Genomic DNA, 24,543 nt, shown 5'->3' on the forward strand with positions numbered 1-24,543 from the left:
AGGTATCTTACGGTGGGACCCGACAGCGAAATTTATTTAGTACCTGTTCCATTTCTCGTCTCGCGCTCACGACGGAACACGGCCACTCGATCGACGCTACCGATGAAATCAATGTTGGTGTGACGGATGTAGTTAAGGTTTTCTCACGTTCTCACGTCAGTTTTGGTAAAGAAGAAGAAGGAGAAGGAAAAGGAGAAGAGGGAGGAAGAGAAAGAGAGAGGGAGAGAAACGCAGGGTGTGGAAGTCTACAAACTATATAAAAAAAAAACCGGTAGACACTTCGGAGAAAAATGATTAGGACTACTGATTTCTTGAGCTGGAGTCGCGTTGCCCAGACGTTTTACTGTTCATGAGTTAGAATTGGCCGGCCTACTGAAAAGAAAATATTTTAAAAAATATTGATTTGGTACCAATAATATATTTATTTGAATAAGTTCTTTTATTTAAATAAGATAAACGACTGCCTTCATGGAAAGTTACACGTTTAATTCTATGTTGGCAATGGTAAATTTAGCGTCTTTCGTGGACAGTCGACATCGAGTCGTCGAGGGAAAAACATGTTTTTGTATTGTTTCGGATTGTATAAAAATCTGAAAAAATCCTCGTATGTTTGTGAAAGCTTTAATAACAAGTTTTTACAATTGTACAATCTTTTCAGGCTATAATGCTTGAGGATATGTACTTCAAAAGAAAGTAATGTAATGGTGTTGGCTCCAAAAAATTATTTAAATACCTAAAAATGAGGACTTTTTTATGAGAAAGAGAATAAAGTCTTATTCGAGAAAAAAATAAAATCGTACATATACATACACACACACACACACATTTTTATAGCAGATTGATTATTAAATTCAGTTTGTTTTTCTAAAAATTAGTGTACACATGAAAAACTCAGAAAATAAAAATATTAATTTAATACAGTCTACACAATAATGTATGCGATTCTCTTCACACACTAGCTTAGCACACAACACAGTAATATATTTTTATAATTTTAGTTTTTTATCAAGAAAATATGTAAAACATATAAAATCTATTTAAAAGGAAAAATTTTTGTATATTTATTTAAATCAGTAAAAATAACAATATAAAATACAGAAAAATCTATTTTAATAGCATTTAAAAAATAAAATTTTTCTCATATTCATTGAAGTTAACGTCGGAAGTATGTAAAACAAAAAAATCAATTATTAACTTGCGAAAAATACTTACCTGATCTACAAAGTGGATTGTTGAAGACCTAAACGCATGTTCTAACCGTTCTTATTCGAAGACGAGCAACTAAATATTAATATCTTTACATTCATATCCATTCACTACAAGTAAATTTTTTCACGATAAGTTATCGAATATCGCCATGTACTAATTATTTTAGAATTCACAATAAAAGAATTAATTGAGTTTTCTTAACGTCCTTCTTTGCCGATGGAGGGTTAAGAAATATATACATATATATATTTGTATAAGAAAATATATCATTAGTATTCACACACCGAATAAATATTTTTTATTTTTTTAATATTTTTCCTTTCAGCGTATGTCTCAGGCACATAACGTAATGTATGCTTTTGTTTTCTGTTAGCATTATAACTTAAGTAAACATAAATATCCCGCGCAGGCGTGAATTGAATACAATCAACGCAAGGGGTTAATCAAAACGCGGATCTCTCGTTATTGTCGCGCGATAAAACGCGAATCTCTCGCGCGCGTCTGAAAACCGCTCTCCCTCGGTTTCTCGTGCGTGAAAAGTCACGCCCATTCGAATTTATTTTCATCAGTGCGGTGATGTCTTGGGAACGCGATTATTCCGTTTATTGACACACGCATTTCCAGCAATATCGACGCGATTTTAAATAAATCCGCGTGTTCCCCAGCTATATTACGCAATCAAACATTATATATTTATCGTTTCGTATTTCATCGATACATTTGTGTGAACGCGCGCTCATGTCTGTCTGTGTGTGTATAAATTAATTTATATTTCAAACGACAAGAAACGAGTCGGGCTCGCTCTTGACCGGCTCGATTCTCTAAGGAAATATAATCTCCGTAAACGATTCCAACGGCGACTCGATGCAATCAGGATACGTTAGGATGCAATCGCCACCAGACCTACCCAATCGCTCAGCTTCCTGATACAATTTGTTGGCGCTCGGGTGACTGGAATTAATCGCCACCGCCGACCTTTCTTCCGTCGGCCTGTGGGGGAGATTCAAATTAAATCGTCTCGAGCGCTTTCCGCGTCGAGCCTTAGGTCGTTCGACCGCATCGAAGATTACCCGATCCGCTTCTCGCGCACTCTCCTCGAACACGAGCGCTTTCCGAATCGAAATTTTGGCTCTATGTTAAACTTTGAATTCTACAATACTGTAGAAGCTAAAAAATAGCAAAATGGGTTCAAACCACATAATTATTCTATTCAATTCAAAGGACATAAATTTATTCTTACTTTGACCATAATGGTGTCTGAAATTTCCGTTTTTACTGTTTTTAGCGTCAAAATTATGCTTGAATACTCGTGAATTTAATAATCGAAATATCGAGAGAGCATCAAAGCTTCAAGGTAGCATTAAAATTAAATTTGCAGAATTAAAAGTTCAAGAATGAAGTTAACAAAAGTAGCATTGCCAAAATAAGTGTTTACTAAGTTTTATACACAGAAGAAAATTAGTCTTAATTCAAGAATAGATATTCTCACATATAAGAATATTATAATCTTCTTAGAAGATTTTTAGTCTTGATTTGATTGCACTTATATTCATGCAAATATGACTTGCACTCAATTCAAGACTTCAAGATCTTCTAAAAATATTATAACATTCTTGCTTATATATGAGAATATCTATCATTAATTTATATAAGATTGTTTTATTTTTCTTTGTAGGCAATCGAAGTAAGCGCAACTATCCGGCGAAGCAAAATTCCAAAATTTCGACTCGGTTCGTTACTTCGGAAACTTTCATTTCGGATTTTGCGTGGAAATGCAGAACGCGTGACTTCATTCAAAACACATAATATCCATGCGTGTAATATAATAAATAAATGAAAAATAGGGAATACTGTTTCCCATGCATCTCACGTCGAAGCGGACGAAGGGAGAAAGAGAGAGAGAGAGAGAGAGAGAGATAAAGAGACAACGGCATATAATTATCGCATTGAAATTACAGTCGTCGCCGCGCTGTAAAATTCGATGCGATCCGTGTCAATGTTTATCAAATGCAATTATTTACACACCGGGTCCTGCTCACGTACGCTTCGGATAAATTTCCACAATTTACATGACTGGCCGTATTAATTTACAAAGCATAAATACTCGATAACGCGTATACGCTTACACGCGTGCGCGCGTGCAGCGCATACGAGGCGTCGCGAGGGTCTCGAGGGGATCAAGCGGGCACGCAATTACGCGCATTGGCATTTCGTCGGGGGGTTATTTCGGGAGAAATTCCGGAAGCGCAACTTCCGAACGCGAAAGGAAAGCGCCCGGGATAGCGCGAGGCGGGTCGGCGGGAAAAGCCCGGGCGAAACACTTTCATTAGAAACTTAACGTACGCGCCTAACTTTGTCGCAATTAGCGCACCGGTGTTAGCTTGGGCGCAATTTCCTTCGAACACACGCGGGCGTGGATGAGTTTGGAATAGCAAATTCGTGGCTCCGGTTATCCGGGGATAGAACGCGCGGCTGGCGATATTTTACACGGTGTATAGTCATCCCCGGCGCTCCTCCACCTCCCCCGACCATCTCATCCCGTAGAATTTTGCCGATAGACGTTAGATCGCCGACGGATTTGATCGGGTCCGATTCGCGCGCGTTAACTAAATTTCAGAGACTCCGAGTCGTTGTGTTCACCGTCTATGTAATGTTTATACATAATTACGACGTACTGAATGACTCGCTTCGAATGACTCGAAATACCATAACTTTCTTCGTACCGAAAAGGATCATTTACAAGCGAACTCGGAAATTCTGATTTTATGAAAACTTAAGCATAAATATAGGTAGGTAAATAAACGAATTTAGAAATGTGCTAAGAAAACAACTGGAAGGGGCGAAATCACCCTTCGAGTAAGACTTTCGCATTTTTCAATTTATCTTTTTATTTACTTTTACCCGTTTTATTATTATTCATTATATTTATTCCATGCACTTATTTATCTCGTAAACTATTTGGAACATCACAAAACGTTCTACAAACAAAACTTTGACAATAAAAATATCTTCGTTTAATTACGCCGCTGATTTTTCGAAGGGAAAATTATTTTCAAAAACTCATTTTTTGTACTCTCTCATATAGAGGGTGGTGTGTCCATACTATATTGTATAAAAGTGTACACAACCCTCTTGCTTCAATTAACGGTACATACTAAATATTTGGCACATGTCCCGCTATTCGTATGTCAACGCTGCAAGTATTCTGTTGAAAAAAAGCCACGCTTGCGTCAACATTTTCACGTTCTGAAGGATAATTTACTTAGATGGCCCATACTCTGATAAAAATCTACCTTGACAGCACTACACTTGTTACTGTCGCCCTCGAACTTTTAATTCTACAGATTTCATTTTAATGCTATTTTAAAGCTATAAACGCTCCCGATACTTCGACTGTTAAATTCACACGAGATTATACCAAATAACCAACTTTGACGTTAAAAGACAGAGAAGACGGAAATTGAAGACGTTAACATAGTTAAAATAAAAAGAAATAAATTACGCCAACAGAATTGAACCTATTTTGCAATCTTAGCTACTGTGTCATAGTGTTCCTACTGTGTCCACTTCTACTGTGTCATAGTGTTAAAAAGTTTAACGCAGAGCCAACATTTCGGCGTTCGTTTGTTCGCTCTTCTTCGCTCACGAAGATCCTCGAATCCGCACGAGCAATCGAAAGTGACGTACAACACACGCCCGTTCGCGTCCTGCTGACCCGAATTTTCCGAGCTCTACATTCCCGTACGAGAACCTCTCACGTATCCTTTATATTATTCGTAGCGAGCGTAACGTCGAGCGTTAACGCAACAGAAAGAGAGAGCCAGAGGGGGAGAGAGAGAGAGAGAGAGAGAGAGGGAAAGAGACAGAGAGCCCTCCGAGAGAATTCATTACTCGCGACTCTTTCGATAATAAATCTCGTTTCCGAAAGTGCGCGAACGCATCGACTCGGGGCGGTTCAAAGAGCGCGCGCCGAAACGTCGGAATTGACTTACGTTAAAATTAAGTGAATCATTTCCTCGAGAACGTCCTCCCGGCGTTGGGTCCTGCGGAGAGGCGTTTCCGCGAGCTCGCAAATGGTCCTCAGAAGGCACTGCCTGCCGTCCCGCCAGCCGTGTCTAGAGTCAACATTAAATCGTAGCATCTTCGCAGTGCCGGTATATAGTATGGACACGGGTTTTACGCTTCACCGTCGACAATTCGCGGGGCGGCAGCGACGACGGTGATGGCGCGTTCCTCCCCCTCCTTCTTCTCGCCTCTCTTTAGTTCTTCCGGCCTCTTTACTTTGATCCGACGCCGAGGGTAATTTTATTAGAGCGTGTCCGCGTGCCAGCGGGATCTTTCGCAGGAGGAGAAGGAGGGTAGGAGTCCTCTCGCGTCGCGGACTTTTGCGAAACAACCCCGCCGGCACGTCGTCGTCGGGCAAGCGAATTCGCGCGACCGTAAAGGCACGAATGTCGCGGTGAACTTCGGCTCTATGTTGGAAAAAAAGTGCTGCCGTTCAAGTAATATTTACTTGATTCGGGTGAATTGGTTACTCCATTACTTCTTGGCAAATATGCGCGAGAAGTAGAAATATAATTGATTATATATACGATAAACTACTTGTATGTTGAAATAATTGTGTGTTAAAATAATCACGACAAATATTAAGTTTATAATATTGAGAATCTTTGGGAAATATTAACTCGATAAGATCCAAATTTGAAACCATTAGATCCCTTCGATGCGAAAGAAGCGTCACGACACACGACACACGTCGTGGAGGCGTTTTTTAGGCATACGTGTGTTTTGTTTAGGTACTCTTTTACATTTAGAGACATTTTACACTAACATTTAGTAATTTATTTACAAGTTAATGTATTACTGCGCTCAGGTAAGTGTTTATTACACAAGTTATTAAAATATACTTAAATCGGTAAAAATACTGCGTGATTTAAACAGTTAAAAACAGACAATTACGTTCACTTGATAGCGCTTCTCTTTCTGTGTGAAAAGGCCAGACGGCTCAAACTGAATTTCACATGACCGAAGCGCCATTTTTTTGCCCACAATTAAAAACATACGATACACCGGTAAGTCATAATATTTTTCTTGTACACTCTTAGATGTTATAACTCAATAAAATCCTTTTCTAATATATCTGATTATAATGAGTAACTATAAATTAGGGAAGAGTATTCTCACTTAAGCCGGTATTTATAATCGGATCTTATATTTGAGACCATCTCAAGTTCGTCTTCAGATGTTGCGTGGCTCATTTTATTGTCTACGAAACATCTGAAGATGAACTTAAGACGGTCTTAAGTATAAGATCCAACTATGAATATAGTCCTTAGATTAATTACTGAGGTTAATCTCTCGCAACTTAATCCTCCTCCCTTACTCATCTCCCCTCTTTCTCACTTCCTTACTCGCTTGCTCCAAATATCAGCAATGCAAAGAAAATGGCAGACTTTCGATATATCGAATTCAGTTACGTTTCTCTGTTTATATTTGGAACTCTAATATATATGTGTGTCGACTGCAAACGGGCAACTTGCACGAACCACCTTATTGTCGTCTGTAATCAATACAGGAAGCAATTCTTTTCTCTTCATCTAAGCATATTATGTTCTATTTGCTTCCTTGTTTTCTTCTTATGACGAACAATTTCTTATCGTGCTATTTATTCATTCCGTTAATTCCCGCCAAGCATGAACTGCAAAGTATTCGAAGGCAAAAGGACGACAGACGTACGAAAGGCATAGAAGTCTGACTGGCCGCAATGGGCTTCAACGCTAGTTGGAAACGTCCTTTTCAGCTCTAATGCGCGAGATTGCCGTCTCCTTCTGTCTCATCGATCGTGCGTCTCTGGATCGCGAAGGGCTTGCGGGAGTCGGGCTCCCCCATTGTTCCGTACGGCCCTGCACGGCGCTCCATCTAGCATCCCGGCGGAGTAATTGCCTTATGTCCCAATTAATTTATGTTCGAGGCCCCGTCTTTACCCCGGCCGTCCTTTGATCCTGCGAATGGCGACACTCGTAGGGCTCACGTAGGGCGGAGGGGCGCGCGAATGATACGGATCGAAGGGAGGCGCGCCCTTTGTCGCGTTCGCGGCGCCCGGTATCGCCCGCTCGTCATCGATCGTCGCTTTCGTAATTTCGCAAACAACGCTCCCAGGGCGAAGTTTCGCCCGTAGGCGCGACGCAGGACAGNCAGAAATATGATTCCGACGAGCGGCCATCGCGTCCGGCGGAGTTTAAGTTAATTACGAATTTACCCGCTCTCTTCCGCCCGTGTTTACTGATTCATCGGGCAATTTCGCCCGGTAACGCGCGGCGTTTGTTCTTCCGATTCGAAATTCAAATCGCCCCTCGACCGCCGGCCATTGTGAGGCCGGCGCGAGGCCGCGGAGGGGGTGCGAGTAAAATTGCGCGCTTGTTCGCGGGATTCGCGTGTACGAGAGTGGACAAAAGGCGGACGCGAGAGGGAATAACGAGGCCGACGACTCTCGCTCATCCGCAGCCGATGAATCTCGACGGACGTGCTTTCCGAATGCGTCTTGCGACGTGAAATTATTCTTTCCTCGGGAGCTTTGCGGAATCATCGAGCGGTATATATGTATATATATATGTGTGTGTGTGCGTTTCTCTCGAGTAAACGCCGAACTTCCGAGCAAATATACAACCAAAGACAAAGAGAGAGAGAGAGAGAGAGAGAGACGACTCACTCGTTCAAGAGATCCTCGATGGCGACGTAAGTGTCCTGCAACTCGAGATCCCTAATGTGCCTCGCGGGGATCACCGTCGGCTCGAACTGCGTCAGATTCCACGGTAAGGCGAAGTTGAGCTGAAAGCCCGCATTGAAGGCGATTCCGCCCCGCTTTGTCATCGCCACCGGCACCGTGATGCCCAGGGTGAACTGTCGGGAGAATTTTGCCGGATTGTAGCGCGCGGGCAGAGTCCTAGATATAAATAGAGACGCGCAACAGAGAGACGGTCTGTTTGAATTAGCTGGTCGGAATCACGCGTCACCGAGGCGCCATTTTTTCTTCACGTCCACGACTTTCTTCAATGTATTTATACAAAAAGGACGATGAAAGGTATGTTATTTTTTACAAAATGACGAGAAAGTGGCTGAAATAACCTAGTGTTGAGGTGTAAGACTATATATAACAATATAAATAATCTCTTTAAAAATAAAAAAAATTGTTCTCAGCATCTCAGTAGCTCAACACCTAATCTTCTCTTTCTCACCAAAACTGCCACACTGGCTGCAATACGAGACGACGTTATTGCGACCCAACAGCCATTTTTTACACAATCTAATGAATTTGAACTCAACATGTATTTCCGGAAAATTAACTTATCGTTTCATACTTTAATCTTAATGCTATTCAACACATAAAAACTAATATGTTACACCGAACAATATACGTACGAAAAAACTTGTTAAGTTTTACCTTGCAGCTACATCGCATTTTAATAAAAGGATATTCGTTAAGATAGACCAAGGCTAGTCAGCTTCAGGGTTACGTTGCCCATGTGCTTTTTCGATATGTGTCTTGAGAGCAACAGTGGATACAAAATCGCTAAATAATCCTTTTAGAACATAAATATTTCCCCCTGAGTGTCATTAAATTAATTCGGAATAATATCATAGTTAAAAAAAGAAACATCTGATTTAGTAATAGCGGAATAAATTTCCGAGATCCTTGAAGTTTTTTATTAATATTCTCTATCGTGAGTGGATAATGTTAAGCGACGTGTTATTAGCTGGAGTGAGGTTTCTCGCAAGTGTATAGTATGTTGTTTCGGGTAATAAATGAAAAATTTGCATTCATAAAATAATTGAAATTGATCATACGGACGGCCGGGATAAGATTGGCCTATATTTAACGCGTCATTTTAACGCTAGTGCTCTCGAATGACCTTAAACGGAGCTTAACATTTCTAATGAATGTAACTACGTAGTTTTAACTACGTAGTTTTAGTTTCAAGCAACAATTTCAGCACAAATACGAGTCCCACATTACAACCTCGAATATTTACGCCCCTATCCCCTATTATGTTTTCCTTCTTCTGTCTTAAAAGCATTGGGACATTTCCCGTAAACGAATAAATAAATGAATAAATAAGTAAATAAATAAAAATTCTCACACTAATTACCGAGGTTAATCTCTTACAATCTAACCTTCCTTTTTCATTCATTTCCCTCCTCTCATTTACTTGCTCCCTGTTTCCGAGCATCACCATGCAAAGATAACGACGGACTTCCGATATATCGGATTCAGTTGCGCTTCTCTCTTCAAATCTAGGACACTAATCGCACGAGGAATCGGAGAGTTGCGTGCACGAAATTAATTTTCGCGATCGAATTCGCCGCCGTTGTGCAGCTTCCCGCGCGCAACACGAGTCTTTCTCGGAGCGGACTCGCTAATTACTCCGCGGGCTCGCGGATAAATATTTAATGCCCCGGCCACACAGAGCCAGTATTTTGTCGCGCGCGAACGGAAAATTCCCGCGCAGGGCTAAATATCGTTTTAATGGCCTGTTATATGGCGCGCGCTGTTCGATTGGCACGCGATTTCTTCCCGCCGGCGGACGCGGGATATTTTTTTATACATTTCGCCGTAGTCAAAATCCGACCGTGTGGGAAATCCGCGAGCAGCGTGAAAAGAAATCCGACGCCGGGAAATTCTCACGATATCGCATTCGCGCCGAGCGATTTGCGAGACGTTTGAGAGATTCCTCTTTCATTAAAATTCATCTTGCGTTTTACAATGACAAGAGGGGGGATTGCCGATTGATAAATCAATTCGGATTTAATCGAGAGTTCCGTCCGTTCTAAATAATAAATTGCGGTAAAAATAACGCGAACGACAACACCACCGCCGAAATGTAAAACAAAACGAGCAAGAGAGAGAGAGAGAGAGAGAGAAAGAGAGAAAGAAAGGGAGAGAGGGGGGAGAAAATAGCGGACAATTTTCAAGATACCTGATACAAGGTAGCTTCGGGATACAGCAGTATCGCCCGGCACCGCGAAATATTCGTCCAAAGGCCGAGGCTCGCCAACAGGCAAAAAAGCAGCCGCGACATGACGAGACCGTTTCGAAAGTGCGGACGGCTCGTCAGCGGACCCGGACGGCCGTTCCCATTCTGTACCCAAGTAATTCGCACGGACTATTGGATCACTGGTCAACGAACCGCGGGTGAACAGCCTCTTATTCCGAGTGCGCGTATCGGCGGGTTCGTAGGAACACGATAATGAAACTCGGAGAGTTTACGCGGTCGAACAGACGGCTGTTGTTTGCGCGCGCGTTCACCACTGTTGCGCGGCCGCTCGTAATCCGGAATTAGCGGCTGAAAATTTGGACATTTCATCCGCGAGAGTCTCTCCGAGAGCTCTTCCCCGAGCGGCGAGATGTCCGCCGTATACCCGAGTCGAAATTTTACCCCCGTGTTAAATCTCGATTTCTGCAACACACAGTAGGAGCTGAAGTAACAAGACGGGGTTTGAAAAATCTTGATTCCACGCGGAGAAAAATCATTTTGCCATTTTCGCGAAATTAGCCGATTATTCGTAATTAGAGCGGAAGTAATTTCGTAATTAAGGCTTAAACTCAGAAAACTGGTAAGAAACGTCGAATTCAAGATCCGCTTAATGCAATGAATACCTACAGGTATTTTCTATAATACAAACTGGTTCAAAAATTCCAGAATAATACGCGCCAGAGAGACAAATGGAAAAACGAAAAAGGAGATTTCGCGGGGATTTTCGACTTCAGGGTAATGCCGGTTAGCGATGTTTAATATATTTCTCTGAAAATCGAACACATTTATTGAAGAGGAGATATGACGGAAGTTTTGCACGTAACGTCTTGAAAAATAGTCATTCATTTATTATTGATTTATTATTTATTTATTATTTACATTACAATGACACCTATCGGGGGTATCCCAGTGCGATTTTTGTGCGCCGAAAGTCCGCAGAATATGCTGCGAAACCGTATTTCATCATTTCTCGCAAATTCTTCACAATGAGAACATTATTCTTAATCTCGGTCACTGCAGCATCGACTGGCCGACGTTATCCGAATTACACTTTCGCAAATAGATTAACCACGTTGTAACGATTCGTCAATTCAGAAAAGCAATACTTTTACCGTATATTAGAAGATTCGAGTGACATTGCAGAAAATAATGCGATAATTTATCGTGATTAAACATACCGATTTACGACGCTTCTTCAGCGGCGATCCATACATCAGAAAAGCGGCGAAGCAAACTTTTCGCGACAGCTCAGCCGTGAATAACGCTAAGACAGCGGTGTTTTGTCCGATGCTTCCTTCGGCCCTCCGCAGAAAACAGAAACTTACCGAATTCAATTCGTACCGACCACAGTTGAGATATAGAGGTGACCGGCATTACCCACTGACCGATGTAACCCCATTTTCCTCTATTCTTAACAAATCATTCTGCAATGCGCATATCAACCAACAGATTTTGCCGTGCCGGCAAATTATTTCTTTTTGCATAACGCAATCTAAGTAGACGTGAATTATCCTTAAGAGCATGAAAATGCCGGGAAAATTTCGGCTCGGCTCAGATTTCTCCTTACGGTACGGACCTCTCGCTCTTCATTTGTTATTGCGAATACATTTATACACACGCGCATACATAGGTAAAATTAAGCGTGCGTGCGAGCGTCGTGGTGCAAGTGGAACGAGTCGATATTTCGTCCGACGTCCGAAAAATAATCGACCTTTTATTCTCCACACCTGTGAACATACGCCGCGGGGGAAAACAAAAATCCGGCTGGTTCGATTAAACGCGGATGCGCGTGCACGCGATGCATGAAAAGAAAGGAATTTAGAGGCGCGAGGGAGCGAGAGAGAGAGAGAGAGAGAGAACGCCCGGCAACATAGCGATGCATCAAGCCGGCGACGTTGCAACGCGACCGTCGAAGCCGGCGACATCGAACGATTCATCGGGCGTATCAGTTTAATCCCGGGCGGGCGATAGCGTTGTAAATCCAATAATTGCCCGTCTTACCCGCTAAGCAGCTTTAATTAATTCCGTTTCCGTAGCGGCGTGATTAACGGCCGAAGTTGAATTAAAATCTCATCTGAAGCAAAAGTCCGCTCTCTCGGCCGTTACGTCGTCCTCGCGCGTGCGTCCTTTCCAATTCCGCCGCCGTTATCGTATTTACATCATCGCCGTCGTTAGCAGCGCACCCGGTCCAGCCATTTAGCGCGATTAGCGTTGCGGTTGTTGCCATCATTAGGTCGGAAATTTCAACATCGTCTGTATTTGAGACGCGATCGGCGAGAGCAATCGCATTTTTAACGGGCAAGCTATCTCCTTTCCCTTTTCGTCTTTTCTTCTTTCCACCTCCTCTTAGTGATCTACACAATTTCACGGTTCATAAAATTATTGACAGTCGCCTCTTTGGAAGACCAAGAGCCGGATTAATAGTCGCTTCTTGAAACACTCGTCCCACGTGAGGCACGAAAATCTGAATTTAGAGCTGGATTTGAGTTTTATCACTTGAATCGTGTAATGTATACGTGACAATTGCATATTACATTTGCAATGGAGATTCAGCGGAAGAATTCGCATCTGACTCTTCTCGAGATTCAAGTTTGAATATCTCGCCCGAGGCAAGTTTCAAGTGACAATTATAAAATACAGGTATTCGAATTAACAGTCGTTATGTTAAACTTGTTCCGCGTGAGATTTTCATTCGAATCGTGCCAAGTATGTGACATTACACCTGCGATCGTTACTTGAAATTTGCTCCGAATGAAACGTTCAGATCTGATTTGCGAATTAGATATGAATTTTCCAGTCCAATCGCGATTGCAAATGTAATATCTCACGTGTATTGTACAGTTTAACGAAAAAATTCAAATTCGACTTCAAATTCAGACACATTCAAACATACCTGAGTATCTCACGTGAGACAAGTTCCAAGTCACAACTATTAATACGGGTATCTCTCTCTCTCTCTCTCTCTCTCTAATTACAATTTCTGTTTGACATAGTGATCCGCAGTTAATCCTTTATCATGCGATCACACAGAAGCAATCGTCAAACGTTGACGCAACGTGAACGCCGTTGAGCGCATACAATTGAACTCAATAACGGAAAATACACAGTCACGCTTAATATTAGTTATCGCGAAACAACACACATAATAAATGGCCGATGCTATTGACTCCGTCTCGCTTTTGTGCACCAGCACATATTCGTCGACACTTATTCCGCGATATTCCGCGACTCCAGGTATCTCTCTCGTGTGCATGTACGTATATATATACGTACGTAGCCGTCACGTTATTTAGTTTGCGCCTTTATATGTGGCGTGCACCATGTGCAATCTGCAAAGCCCCTCAAAATGTGTCGGACGGACGACATGCAACAACTTCGTTTCGGCAACAATATATAGCCCTTTGTAAATGCGAAAAACACACGCGCGCAACTATATTCCGCGCTGCTCGCGAGTACCGCGCTGAGTGAAACTGCAAGGGAAAATTAACCGAGTAAAGGGATAAGCAATATCCCTTGACGCGTTTGCTTCCTTCACTACCGTCGCGCTGCAGACAAGCGGGGATTTCTGTCAGCTAGAATCCCCCTCCCCCCTCCCCCTCGGTCCTCGCCTCTCTCTAGCTCTCGTTTTCTCTATCTCTTTCTTTCTCTCTCTCTCTCTCTCTCCCGTTTTTCGCTCTTTATCTCTTCTTCTCGTTTCCCCCGCAACTGATTCTCGAATTATATAGCAAGAGTTTCTTTGACAGACAGCGGAAAATAGCGTCTCACAAATGCGATATGAAATCCCGAAAATTCCCGGTTCTTAACATTACCATATGAAAAATACAGTGCGTCGAACTACAGCTACCGTGCGAGAGACCCCGCCGACAAATGAGATCATTGAGGAGATCTCGCGATCGGAAATAAAATTTCAATACCGGCCGCTCCGAAATTGACAATTCGTTGTCCGAGGTCGAAATGTTGACCCTGCGTTAAACCTTGAATTTCACAAGACAGTAACTAAAATAGCAAAATGAGCTCGAAAAAAGATACATTTGAAGAATCGATCGCATTCGCCATTTTGTAAATAAATAATTTTCAAGATATAAGCGAAGACAGTACGTTGATTCCCCATAGGAAGAAGTGAAACAATATGTGTTAATACGTGCAATAATTTTCAAGATTTAACAACCGTGAGATCCTAATGTTCCACTTGGGTCAATCTGACCCGTGAGCGCCAAAGCAGAACCCGAGGGCGATTCACCAAGCGGCATCGAAACTCCGACTCCGGGTAATTCCGTGCTGGTAGCGGCGAATAATTCAGATACATCGGCGAAAAAGAAGAAGAAAAGGAGCACTTTTCATGACCGACATGAACGAGATACGCCGCGTAACTTTATGTCCGCGTGGTTGCGCAAGCGAGTGTGTGCATTTGTGCGCGGGTTATAAGACTCGGCCCTTCCCTCCCCCGCCGGGCTCTCTTCCTCTCTCGCTCCTGAAATTGATTCTCCGCAAAAGGTCGCGAGGTCGCCCTCGAATGGTCCGGACGATGCTGGGGCGAGGAAGATTCGAGGTTTTCCTTGCGTTTCTTCTTCCCTTCCCTCACCTTCTCTTTCTCTTTCCTCGTCAGCGGGTGCCCGCCGAATCGGAAAGGAATCTCGTGGCTGAGACGGCGATGACGAGGAGGATACATACAATTAGGATGAAACGAAACGGAATCGGACTCGCGGCAATTAATTAGTACGGCCGTTCTAATCCACCGGGCTGCGACGAGCGAGCGGAACTCTGCGAGCGAATCGCGCCGATAGGATCGTTCGTATCGTTGAGTCGCGCTCCTCGAGCGGCAAGAATGACGTTGCTTCGGCAATTTCTCGTGTTATACGCGCGTTATGTAGTTCCTCCCGGGGAGAAAATATCGACGTTGGATATCGCGGCAGTAAATCGTTTTTATTCACCACGACCGCTTCCAAGGACAAGCCGTATCCTGCCGAATGAGAAGCAAGAGAGGCACGCTTCGGGATCTTGCGAGAGCGCCGAAATATTCGAGCCAGAAAGAAGAACCGGAGGAGCGACGAAGGAAAGACGAAGAAGTCGCGGTGTTGTTCTCTCGTCGCCGAAAAAAAGGGCGAAAGACTGAAAAGCTCTTCTTCCTTCGGAGAAGGTCGAATCGTCCGTTGTTAACAAGCGACTGCCGCGGCGACGTTGGAGAACTCTGTTCCCCACGTCGCTTTCGAATCAACGTGTCATTTGATACGTGCTAATTAATCATATTTATTATTATTATTGTTGTCTGTCATGCTAATTAATCATATTTATTGTCATCTACTAGGCTAATTAATTATATATTTATAATTATCTATCATTAATATATCACTATAATTAATTGTATTTATTATCATCTATTATACTAATTAATTATACTTATTATCATTGTTAAATGAACAATTATATTTATTATTCGCGGCAAAATTCGCAATAAAAATTGATTCCCGCGAAAAAATCTTGTGCAGAGTTATCTGGAGGAGAACAGAGAATTCTTTTCGCACGCGAGCGATACGAAGTCACTCGTGATCGGTACTCAACGTATTAATTGCTAATTAGATCGTCTATCCGAAATTCGACGATCAGTGCGATCGATCGGCGTACGGCGTACCGCGGAGTGTGGCACTTAAATACTAACACTCGCGACTCGGGCTCTCGTACCGGCTCTTCCAACGATCCGACGAGAAGAGGTCCTCAATCATAGAGGATTTATTCATACTTGTTTAACTTATCTCGAAGATGCGGATCTAAAATTAATTGAGTTTCTCGGAGGTTCCTCCTCAGGTTCCCAGACTTATGTATTTTCTTCATCCTCCTCAGGTACACAATGTGTTCGAAAAGATAAGGGTGTCTCTCTAACATTCGCCTTCTTAGTTAATTATACATATACAGGTTTATATATATTATATGATTCAATATTGATATTTTATATATGTATTATCTATCATCTCGATTAATAATTAACTATCTAATACGCCTATTATCTAATAATTAGCCGACAACCACATGCACAACGCATAGATGCGGATGCGGTTACAATGCGCATCATTACTGGAAACATATATATGTGCCTCTGTGTGTGTGTGTGCGTGCGTGTGTGTGTGTGTGTGTTTGTATGTGCGTGCGTGCCCTATCGCACACGCACGCACAAACTAAATTAACCCCTTGCCTCGGAATCACATCTCCCAGACGTTCTACTGTTTACCAGCCAAAATCGCCTAGCACGTCTCAGCCACGTAATGTAATGTGTGCTTTCGTTCTCTCTGAGTGTCAATTTAAACGCCAACACAAAGGATTAAGAACGATATATCGAATAGGTTTGAGTTTCACAAAATGGGATCCTAGATATAAATAGAAGAGCGTCATTGGGCGTTCGAAATGTCGGAATCATCTTATTCGCATAGATACAAACGGATTGGAGCAAGCGGGCCTCCAGCAGTATATTTCACTGAAATTCACCACCAGCACTGAAAATCTATGGTTCATGTTACGTGTACTACAAATTTTCAAGAAGCGAGGAAGTAAGATTAGCTGTCAAAAGGTTAACTTCTCTAATTAGATAAGTTTCTAAATAAGAACTTCTTTTCTGTAATTTGTTCTCCTAATCAGTTTTCTTTTACGTCGATATTTAGTAATTTGTTTACAATAATTTTTCGCGAGATTGATTTTTGTTATGTACATTTTATGTCAGAGATATTTATTCAATTTTCAATTATTGTATTTTTACTAACTTTACTGGTTTAGCTGTGGGCTTTAACGCAATACATAATATTCCGCTTCATAAACGCTTTACAATAAAAATCTTCGAGGAAGATTACGAAATCTTCTTTATTCTGCAGTCAGAGTCACGGTTTTAATTAAAACATATTGGGAAAAATTTGCGGCAAAGTGATAAAATCAACCGTTACTTTCTTTTGCTTAAAATGTGCCCCAAATTTTTTGCCGGATACTAAGACTAAGTTACTATTTTGGCTATGATTTTCGGATTCAGCAAGTGAAATTAAGAGAAAGAAAAAGGTGAAATCAATGATCCCTGAGTGCTTCCTGAATCGTCTAAAATGCATCTTCTTTTATTACTACAAATTTGGACTTGCGATTTCGCGCAATTCAACGTCCTACGAAGCTAATCGATGCTCTGCTCCACCGTATTTTCTCTCTCTCTCTCTCTCTCTCTCTCTCTCTCTTTCCTTCCTTTTCGCGAAAACCGGGTCTCCCCAATCGGAAAAAAAGGAAATGTCAAGAAGAGCGTTATCTTAGCATGCAGCAGAAAAAGGAAAGGGGAAAGAAAAAGGTAGCGATAGTCGCCTTTCCGCGAAAGCGGGAAACTTTCGGCGAGTTTTTCCTTCGGCTGATTATTCGGGGGCATCCCCGAAGTAACGGAAAAACCGCGATAAACTTGAGCAGGCCGGCGCAGCGAATACCGAAGATTCTTTAATATCGAATACCGGCATTCCAGCCGGCGAAACTCCGTGTTTCTTCGGCGCACTTTTAGGAAAATGAAACTCGGAATCGGGGAAGGAAAGGAATGCCAATAGGGAAGGAACGAACGAACGGTGAGAGAAGGAGCGAGTTGCAAGAAAGCGCTTTCGCCGGCTTCTCTCCATCGGAGGAGGAACGACGGGACGAAACGTCGAGTGCAGATGGATTATTCGTGATCGGGAATCTCGTTCTCTCGCCAGCCAGGCGAGAACGGTGTCAAAGTTCAACTACGGCTACGAGATACCCGTGTCTCTCTCGAGCGCGCGCCCGGAAAGCGTCGGGTCGCTCGCACACTCGCGACCAATTCTTTCCCCCGACGTATTTATCGAGACTCATTAGCAGACCCGGCAGCCATCCCGGCTAATTTCCATTGGGTTTTCTCACGCGACCAACGCTGAGAACACGTCCAACACACTTCCGCGGCATTCCGGATAAAGGGCGTGGCAGTTTTCGCCCTCCACCTGCTCGCCCAGCCGCTCGGCCGCCTGGTATTCCCGATCGCCGTACTCGTCGTATTCCTCCTGTGTACTGGAGGGCCTGGAATCCCATGGAATCGGTATACGATAGCTGCGAAAAATTATAGCGGTACGCGTGTACGTACGTACGGTACGTACGGCGTTATGTACGACGTATCATCATCGAAAGAAGGATTTGGTAAGAATTGTCAAGATTTGGTTAAACAGTCTCAGCTAAATCGCTTGGTTACTTTTGGAAAATAAATCAGGTTGGAAAAGAAATCAGTAATACCATATACTGCATACAAATAATGTATACAGTACATGGCGCCGACTTGGTTTAGCTGCGTAATTACATAGCTGTATACAGTATATGGTACTACAATACAGTATGTAGTACTAAATGATTTGTGGCTGCAGTAAGCGAACAATTTGATTGAGATTATTTAATCAAATCTTGGCAATTGTTACCGAATCCTTTTTTCAGCACACGATTTCCAGCCTTATAGAACCGCATGTCACACAGAAAAGGCGGTAAGACTTAAGTAAGAAAATTAACCGAGAGAGACGGTGTTATTTAAAGAGCAATTAATTTGGTTTTCAATGAAAAAATATACTTCGTTATATGTAAATTTATAATGTTTAAGTTTGCGGGAAAAACACCGTATTCTCCTCATTTTTCCGCGAATTTTTCGGGCTTTCTTATCTCTCTTACGGAGGAAAGTAAATGTGGAAGATTTTCACCGAACACATACGTGAATTCTTCTAAACGAATTTTTGTGCCCATGAGACAGAAATTTGCAGGAAAATCAGGGAGAAAACGGTTCTTCTTAAAAACTTGAAAACTGCGTGTATATTAAATATTGTTCCGCCGAAACAAAGAAACAAAGAAGTTCTTTAATATTTTTCTAACATAATAACGTCACTTCCTTAAAATAATTTCCTTCCTTAAAATAATTTATTGCTTGTGACAACCATAGTAATGTTTGAATAAAAATACAAAAAAAACTATGTTATTCGACGTAAAGACATTTACATTATTTGAGAAACCAAGCAATCCTCTATGTTGAATCATTCATTCGTCCGCTCCGTTCCAAAAGACAAATTTGTTTCGGTTGAAGAAACCTCATCAAACTCAAGGAAGCCCCTTCTCTGCGTGCGCGCATGTAAGGCCAAAAATTGTAATTTTTTATCTCCGGGAACGGCGTACACGACGCCGCCTGTACGTACGCAGGTAGATCCGGGAGACGACGGAAATATCGGGAAAGTCGCGAATATGGTTATCGGGAAATTCCCCGCGGGCCGGCGAGGGGGTGGTTTGACGCGATGTTTATTAAATACCGTCGCCGCATCCGCGCTACGTTTTTCCCGCTCGTGATTGACGCTGCGACCTGTGCGGGACCTTTTCCTCCATCGTGCGCGACCGGGGAGACGCAAAGTTCAAATGTAACACTCGTCCGTGTATATATCTAAATATATGTGTATATATGTGTTGGGAAAGAGAGGGGGGGAGGGGGGAAGGAGTGTACTCGAGCGTACGACGCGTTATCTTCATTTACCTGAGAAAAGTCTGCACCAACTGTCCCAGCAAACCGTGCTGAACGTCGAATGGCACGTAGGCGACCTCGCAGATGGCCCTCAGTAAACACTCTTTGCCACCAAAGCCGTACATGGCCATTACTTTCTCGAACATTTTGTAGAAGCTCCACCTGCTGCCGCTCGCCCGCGTGTAATACACCCCCGGCTCCGTGAAATCCGTGGCGTTGCTCGGCAAGGTGTACTGCATTTTTGCAAACACACCCACGATCACGCTCTCGCGGTCCAGCTGCAGCGGAGTGCCCAGACCGAAAATCAGCTGTAAAAGCGCGAGATAGCGAGTAGCGAGCGCGCACCGGGGAAATGCAATAACGCGCTCCCGCCCTCGCTCAGGGTGAAATGTTTCCGGGAATGCTCGCCGGAGAGACTCGCGAGCGAGCGACCCCGCCGGCCCAATTCGGGGGTATATCCGTCGACTCTCTCGATTATTTTTTCCCGCCCGCCGGGGAAACCTCCCCAGCGCCGAATCAGTGATAATATTTCGGAGTCGCGAGCGAGAGAGCGTGATCAAATTCGGACGAGCGAGCGCGAAAGTCGCCGGCCCGCGATGAATACACCCTCGCGATGGACCACGGCGGGAGATTCCGGATGATCGTACGACGAAGTTGATCCAATTTCCGCGCCAGGCTCGTGCGGAGCGCACGCGGCCCGCCTCTCTCGTATGAATTTCCGATAAAACCGCAAATTTCCGCGTAGAATCGCTGCCCCGGAGAATCTGGATGGCGGCGGCGAACACGATCGAATCCCCCGGTAGGTAGGTAGGTAGCACCCGGGTTCGGGTCGGCCCGAAAATGCACGCGCTGCCGGGAAAAAAGGAGACCGACGCGCGGTATATTTCTTTCGCGGCCGGCCGGCTGGTTGGCTCGCCGGCTTGCCTGCAAACAATGCGCCGGCAGCCCACATTATGTGCGAGTAATTGATCGCGAGCGTAATTCCGACACGAATGCTTATGCCTCCCCCCCCCCTCTCACCTTTCTCTATTTCTCTCTCTCTCTCTCTCTCTCTCTAACTCTTGACAACGTACACCACCACCGTCCAGCGCTATCGAGAAACATGAACGAAAGGTTCATTATAGATTCGGGAAAAACGATGATAAATTTAACTGAAATAAAGGCCCTCTGATATACAATCAAAAAATGAAAGAGGGATTAAAGAGGGCCGTTTATGGGCCTAAACGTGGATGCTGAAATATGAAAAAGAAATCGAAATATGTAATGATATGAAATTTAAATCAAATTCTGTGTTATTGTATGTTTTAATTCCTTTTAGCGTTTACGTGTAATAAAGAAATGAAAGAGGAACCGGGCGTCCAAGAGTCAAAACAATCTCGAAATGTGGAAAAGAAATCCAAGCATGGTGGTAATATGAAATTTTAATAAAATTCTATGTTGTTACGTGTTTGGATTGTTTTTAGCGTTTCGAGATTCACGATTACGTTTTTAAACGACCTGTCTCTCTTTAAAGCGATTATATGTGAATTTTGTCTCTCTGTGTGACTGCGTGCGATTATACATAATTATACGTGTCTACGTTAGAAAGAATGCCGTTGTAACATACAATTGTAACAAATGCTTATATTGATATCAGCTCATGGTGTTGATATTCAACACGGACCGTTTTTACGCTACTTTCAATTCACGCTGCCGAAAGCGGTTTATCCGCGCATTACGTATGCTAACACTTACATTTACCCCGAATAAATGTAGCTTCCACATTTAAAATTAGAATGTCCAAATTGAAGCAACGTGAGCGAATAATTTTATTTGGGTGTGCAGGAAGATCTAAAGCAAATTTTGGAGAGCAACGAAATATCTGCAATATAATTTAGTTGATTCGCCAATCCAATCTCAAAGACACTTGAATCAAACGGATTATAGTAGAACAAAAACGCAAACACGTGGAGCAACAGGACTAGCATACAAAACTAGGTCAAAGAAGTAGTGCACTTGTAGCACCGCTGATAATATTTATAAGTTAATGCGACTTGAAATAAAGATGAAAGAAAATTTGACCTGGCGAGCCACGTAATAAAAATCTCATTAACATCGAGCGCACGTGACTGCCTTCTTATGTACATTCCAGATGATACCGTGTAACACGGATATATGTATATGTATCCGAAGCCCTCGAGATCTGATTCCGAAAATCAAAAGAAAAAAAAGAAAGAATCACACGCACACATACACACACGTGCGTGACACTGGCCGATCCGAGACTCTCGGGAAAGTCCGAAATAAATAAAAATATATATTTACTCGCCACTCGAAAGGCTTTTAAAACGTGACGTTGTCGAAACTCCATTTTCCGACTTAAGTCCTCGATTAGTTCTGCATTCTCTCTCTCTTTCTCTCAATCTCTCTATCTATCTCTCTTGTGCGTCACAGGGAACAGCCGGTGATCTGTCAGCAGCCCGTGGAATGTATCGATTTCGTTGGTCGGGGTCTCGCGCCGCGACGTAAAAACGCTTTTCATCTCGTACAAAACCCAGGACGAATCTCGTTAAACTGTCCTCGCCAGACACCGGCAGACGCCGCTCGGCACGATTCTCCGTTGGAAATTCGCGGTTTTATCGAAATTCATATGCGCCCCGGCACATGTCGCGTCCGCGGCGCTCCGTCTCCGCACGTGCGCGCGGCCGCTCTTCTCCGTCAGCTGTCGTGGAAATTGAATGAACCACGAAAGACCGCGTTGTCGCTACATGCTCGTGTCCGGCCGTCGAGATGAGAGTCTAATAATTTTATGCCGGCATAAACTCAGAGAGAGAAAGAGAGAGAGAGAGAGAGAGAGAGAGATGTAATTAAGCGCGTTGCCGAAAAACACAAAACACGCGCTCGTACTCTCGAGGCGAGTAACGAACTTTGCGACCGCTCGATTTTCTTCACGCCGCTCAGTCAAAGGGCGAAACGTCGGAGAGTGCAGCGCGCGAAAACGCGAAACTGTCGCGGAAAATTGAACGGAAAATTGGCCGTAGGAGGATACATGCACGAACACGATTGGGCATTGGAATTATGCGCAAGTGAGAATGTTAAAGTAAACCCGCTACCCACCTGCTCGTCCGCTGAAATGAATGAATCAAGTGTTCATGAATGCACTGATGAAGAAAGTGTTTAAAAATTTATCTGCGGGATATAAGGTTTGTTTCACTGAAATGAGATTTGTTTCTGTGAATTAGATAAACCTTACATCCCGCGAATAAATTTTTAAATATTTTTGTCTCATTGAGAAAAGTAGTTAAAAATCTATTTCTGGAGAATTAAGTTCATTTCTGTGAAATACGCCAGATTTCTGAAATATATCTTATTTCTGTGAAATAAACCTTATTTCTCTGTGAAATTAATTTTATATCCTACAAATAACTTTTTTAAATATTTTTTCTCAATGTAGTTCGCAGAAAATTCGCTGGGACGAGTATTAATTAATCCTCCTTCTTTTCTTCCGAATACAGAATATTGAGAAAAAGTTGAAGTTGACATATATAGGGTGACTTTCGTCGAACTCTGATTAATTTAATCAACGATTTAAAACTGCTGCCAGTCATATATTACCTACTTTATGTTTTTAACGTAATTAGAAATTATTAACTTGTCGATTGTGGTTAAACGGCAAATTACACTATAGAGTTAAAGATTAGTGTTGGCAATTTTTATTATTGTGATATTTTAGGTTTTCGCGCTGTGCGAATAAATACACAAAGAAAAAAATTTCTTTGGATTTAATATGTAATATGTTAATATGTAATATATGTTTGCTTAGCTTGAGTTTATTTAATATGAACAACATTATTTAATATCAAATATGATTTTATTTGAATGAAAATGTTTTACTAGAGTAAACCGTGTTGTTTTATAGAAAAAAAAAAAAGAATTAATTAAACGAATTAATTTCGTTTTCAATGAAAAAATTTATATATTAAATATTATATATTAATTTCATTATATATTAAATATTATTCCAGTAAAACGAAACAAGGGCAACTCGGCGGTAATTCGAAAGCCAAATTAAGTATTTTTTCTTATTATTCATCGATTAATTCGATCAATCAATTTAACGAAAGTCATCCTCAGAACCGGCTGAGAAATCGGCATTCGGCGTAAGCGATATTCTTTCCATAATTGCATAATGCATTTTTCACAATTTTCCACCTCCTAATTTCTATTGATTTCTTGTACATTATCTTTACTTAATTGCCATTTCCTTCATAATACATTTCAGTTGACCGATTCGTTCGACGTTCGTTAGCGCGATATCCAAAAGTTACTTTACACCCGGTGCTTCGGTCGAGTCGAATAAACGACACGATTACTTCGTCCCGATCGTTTCTTTTCAACTCGTGGGCTTCCCTATTATGGCGAGCACAATCATCCGCAGAATTGGACGCCGGTTCGGCCGGCGGTTACGTACCAGAAGCATCGACGTATCGGGGAAAGTGAGGCTTCTTTTCAGCTTGTGCCGCGAGGCCACGCGCGAGTTCGCGCGGGTGTTGTTCAGGCATTCCTCGCTGCTGATCGACAGAGGCAGTAGAAACAGAACAAGAACGATCGATCTGATCATCTTGCAGAGAGTGGAGAGCCGTGACGACGAGGACTCCCTGGTCTCCGGCGACCGATTAAACGACGTCAAACTCCGTGAGGCGGCGAACTGGATTGGTTTGAGGCGTCGCGTTCCGTGTGTCGCGGCGAACCGTTAAACACCCCAACGCAAATGTTTGCGCCATTGCCGAAGTCACAGCCGAATCGCACGCGCCTCGGGTGCGA

At 42.7% G+C, this 24,543-nt stretch overlaps 2 protein-coding genes across 2 annotated transcripts; both read right to left on the reverse strand.

The window, feature by feature from the left end:
* Nucleotides 1-2,030: 2,030 nt before the first annotated feature.
* LOC106742194 lies at nucleotides 2,031-10,286 on the reverse strand. The gene is made up of 4 exons (XM_014614919.1): nucleotides 10,185-10,286; nucleotides 7,919-8,109; nucleotides 5,202-5,324; nucleotides 2,031-2,199 (listed from the first exon to the last, which is right to left on the reverse strand). Exons 1-4 carry the CDS (start codon nucleotides 10,284-10,286, stop codon nucleotides 2,031-2,033), a joined length of 585 nt encoding a protein of 194 aa, XP_014470405.1.
* A 9,462-nt stretch (nucleotides 10,287-19,748) lies between these two features.
* LOC106742200 lies at nucleotides 19,749-24,340 on the reverse strand. Its single transcript, XM_014614932.1, has 2 exons — nucleotides 24,191-24,340; nucleotides 19,749-20,048 (listed from the first exon to the last, which is right to left on the reverse strand). The coding sequence occupies exons 1-2, from the start codon at nucleotides 24,338-24,340 to the stop codon at nucleotides 19,749-19,751; spliced, it is 450 nt and encodes a 149-aa protein (XP_014470418.1).
* Nucleotides 24,341-24,543: the final 203 nt, after the last annotated feature.

This window comes from Dinoponera quadriceps, unplaced genomic scaffold, assembly GCF_001313825.1.
Source record: "Dinoponera quadriceps isolate SergipeBrazil2010 unplaced genomic scaffold, ASM131382v1 scaffold3, whole genome shotgun sequence".
Lineage (NCBI taxonomy): Eukaryota > Metazoa > Arthropoda > Insecta > Hymenoptera > Formicidae > Dinoponera > Dinoponera quadriceps.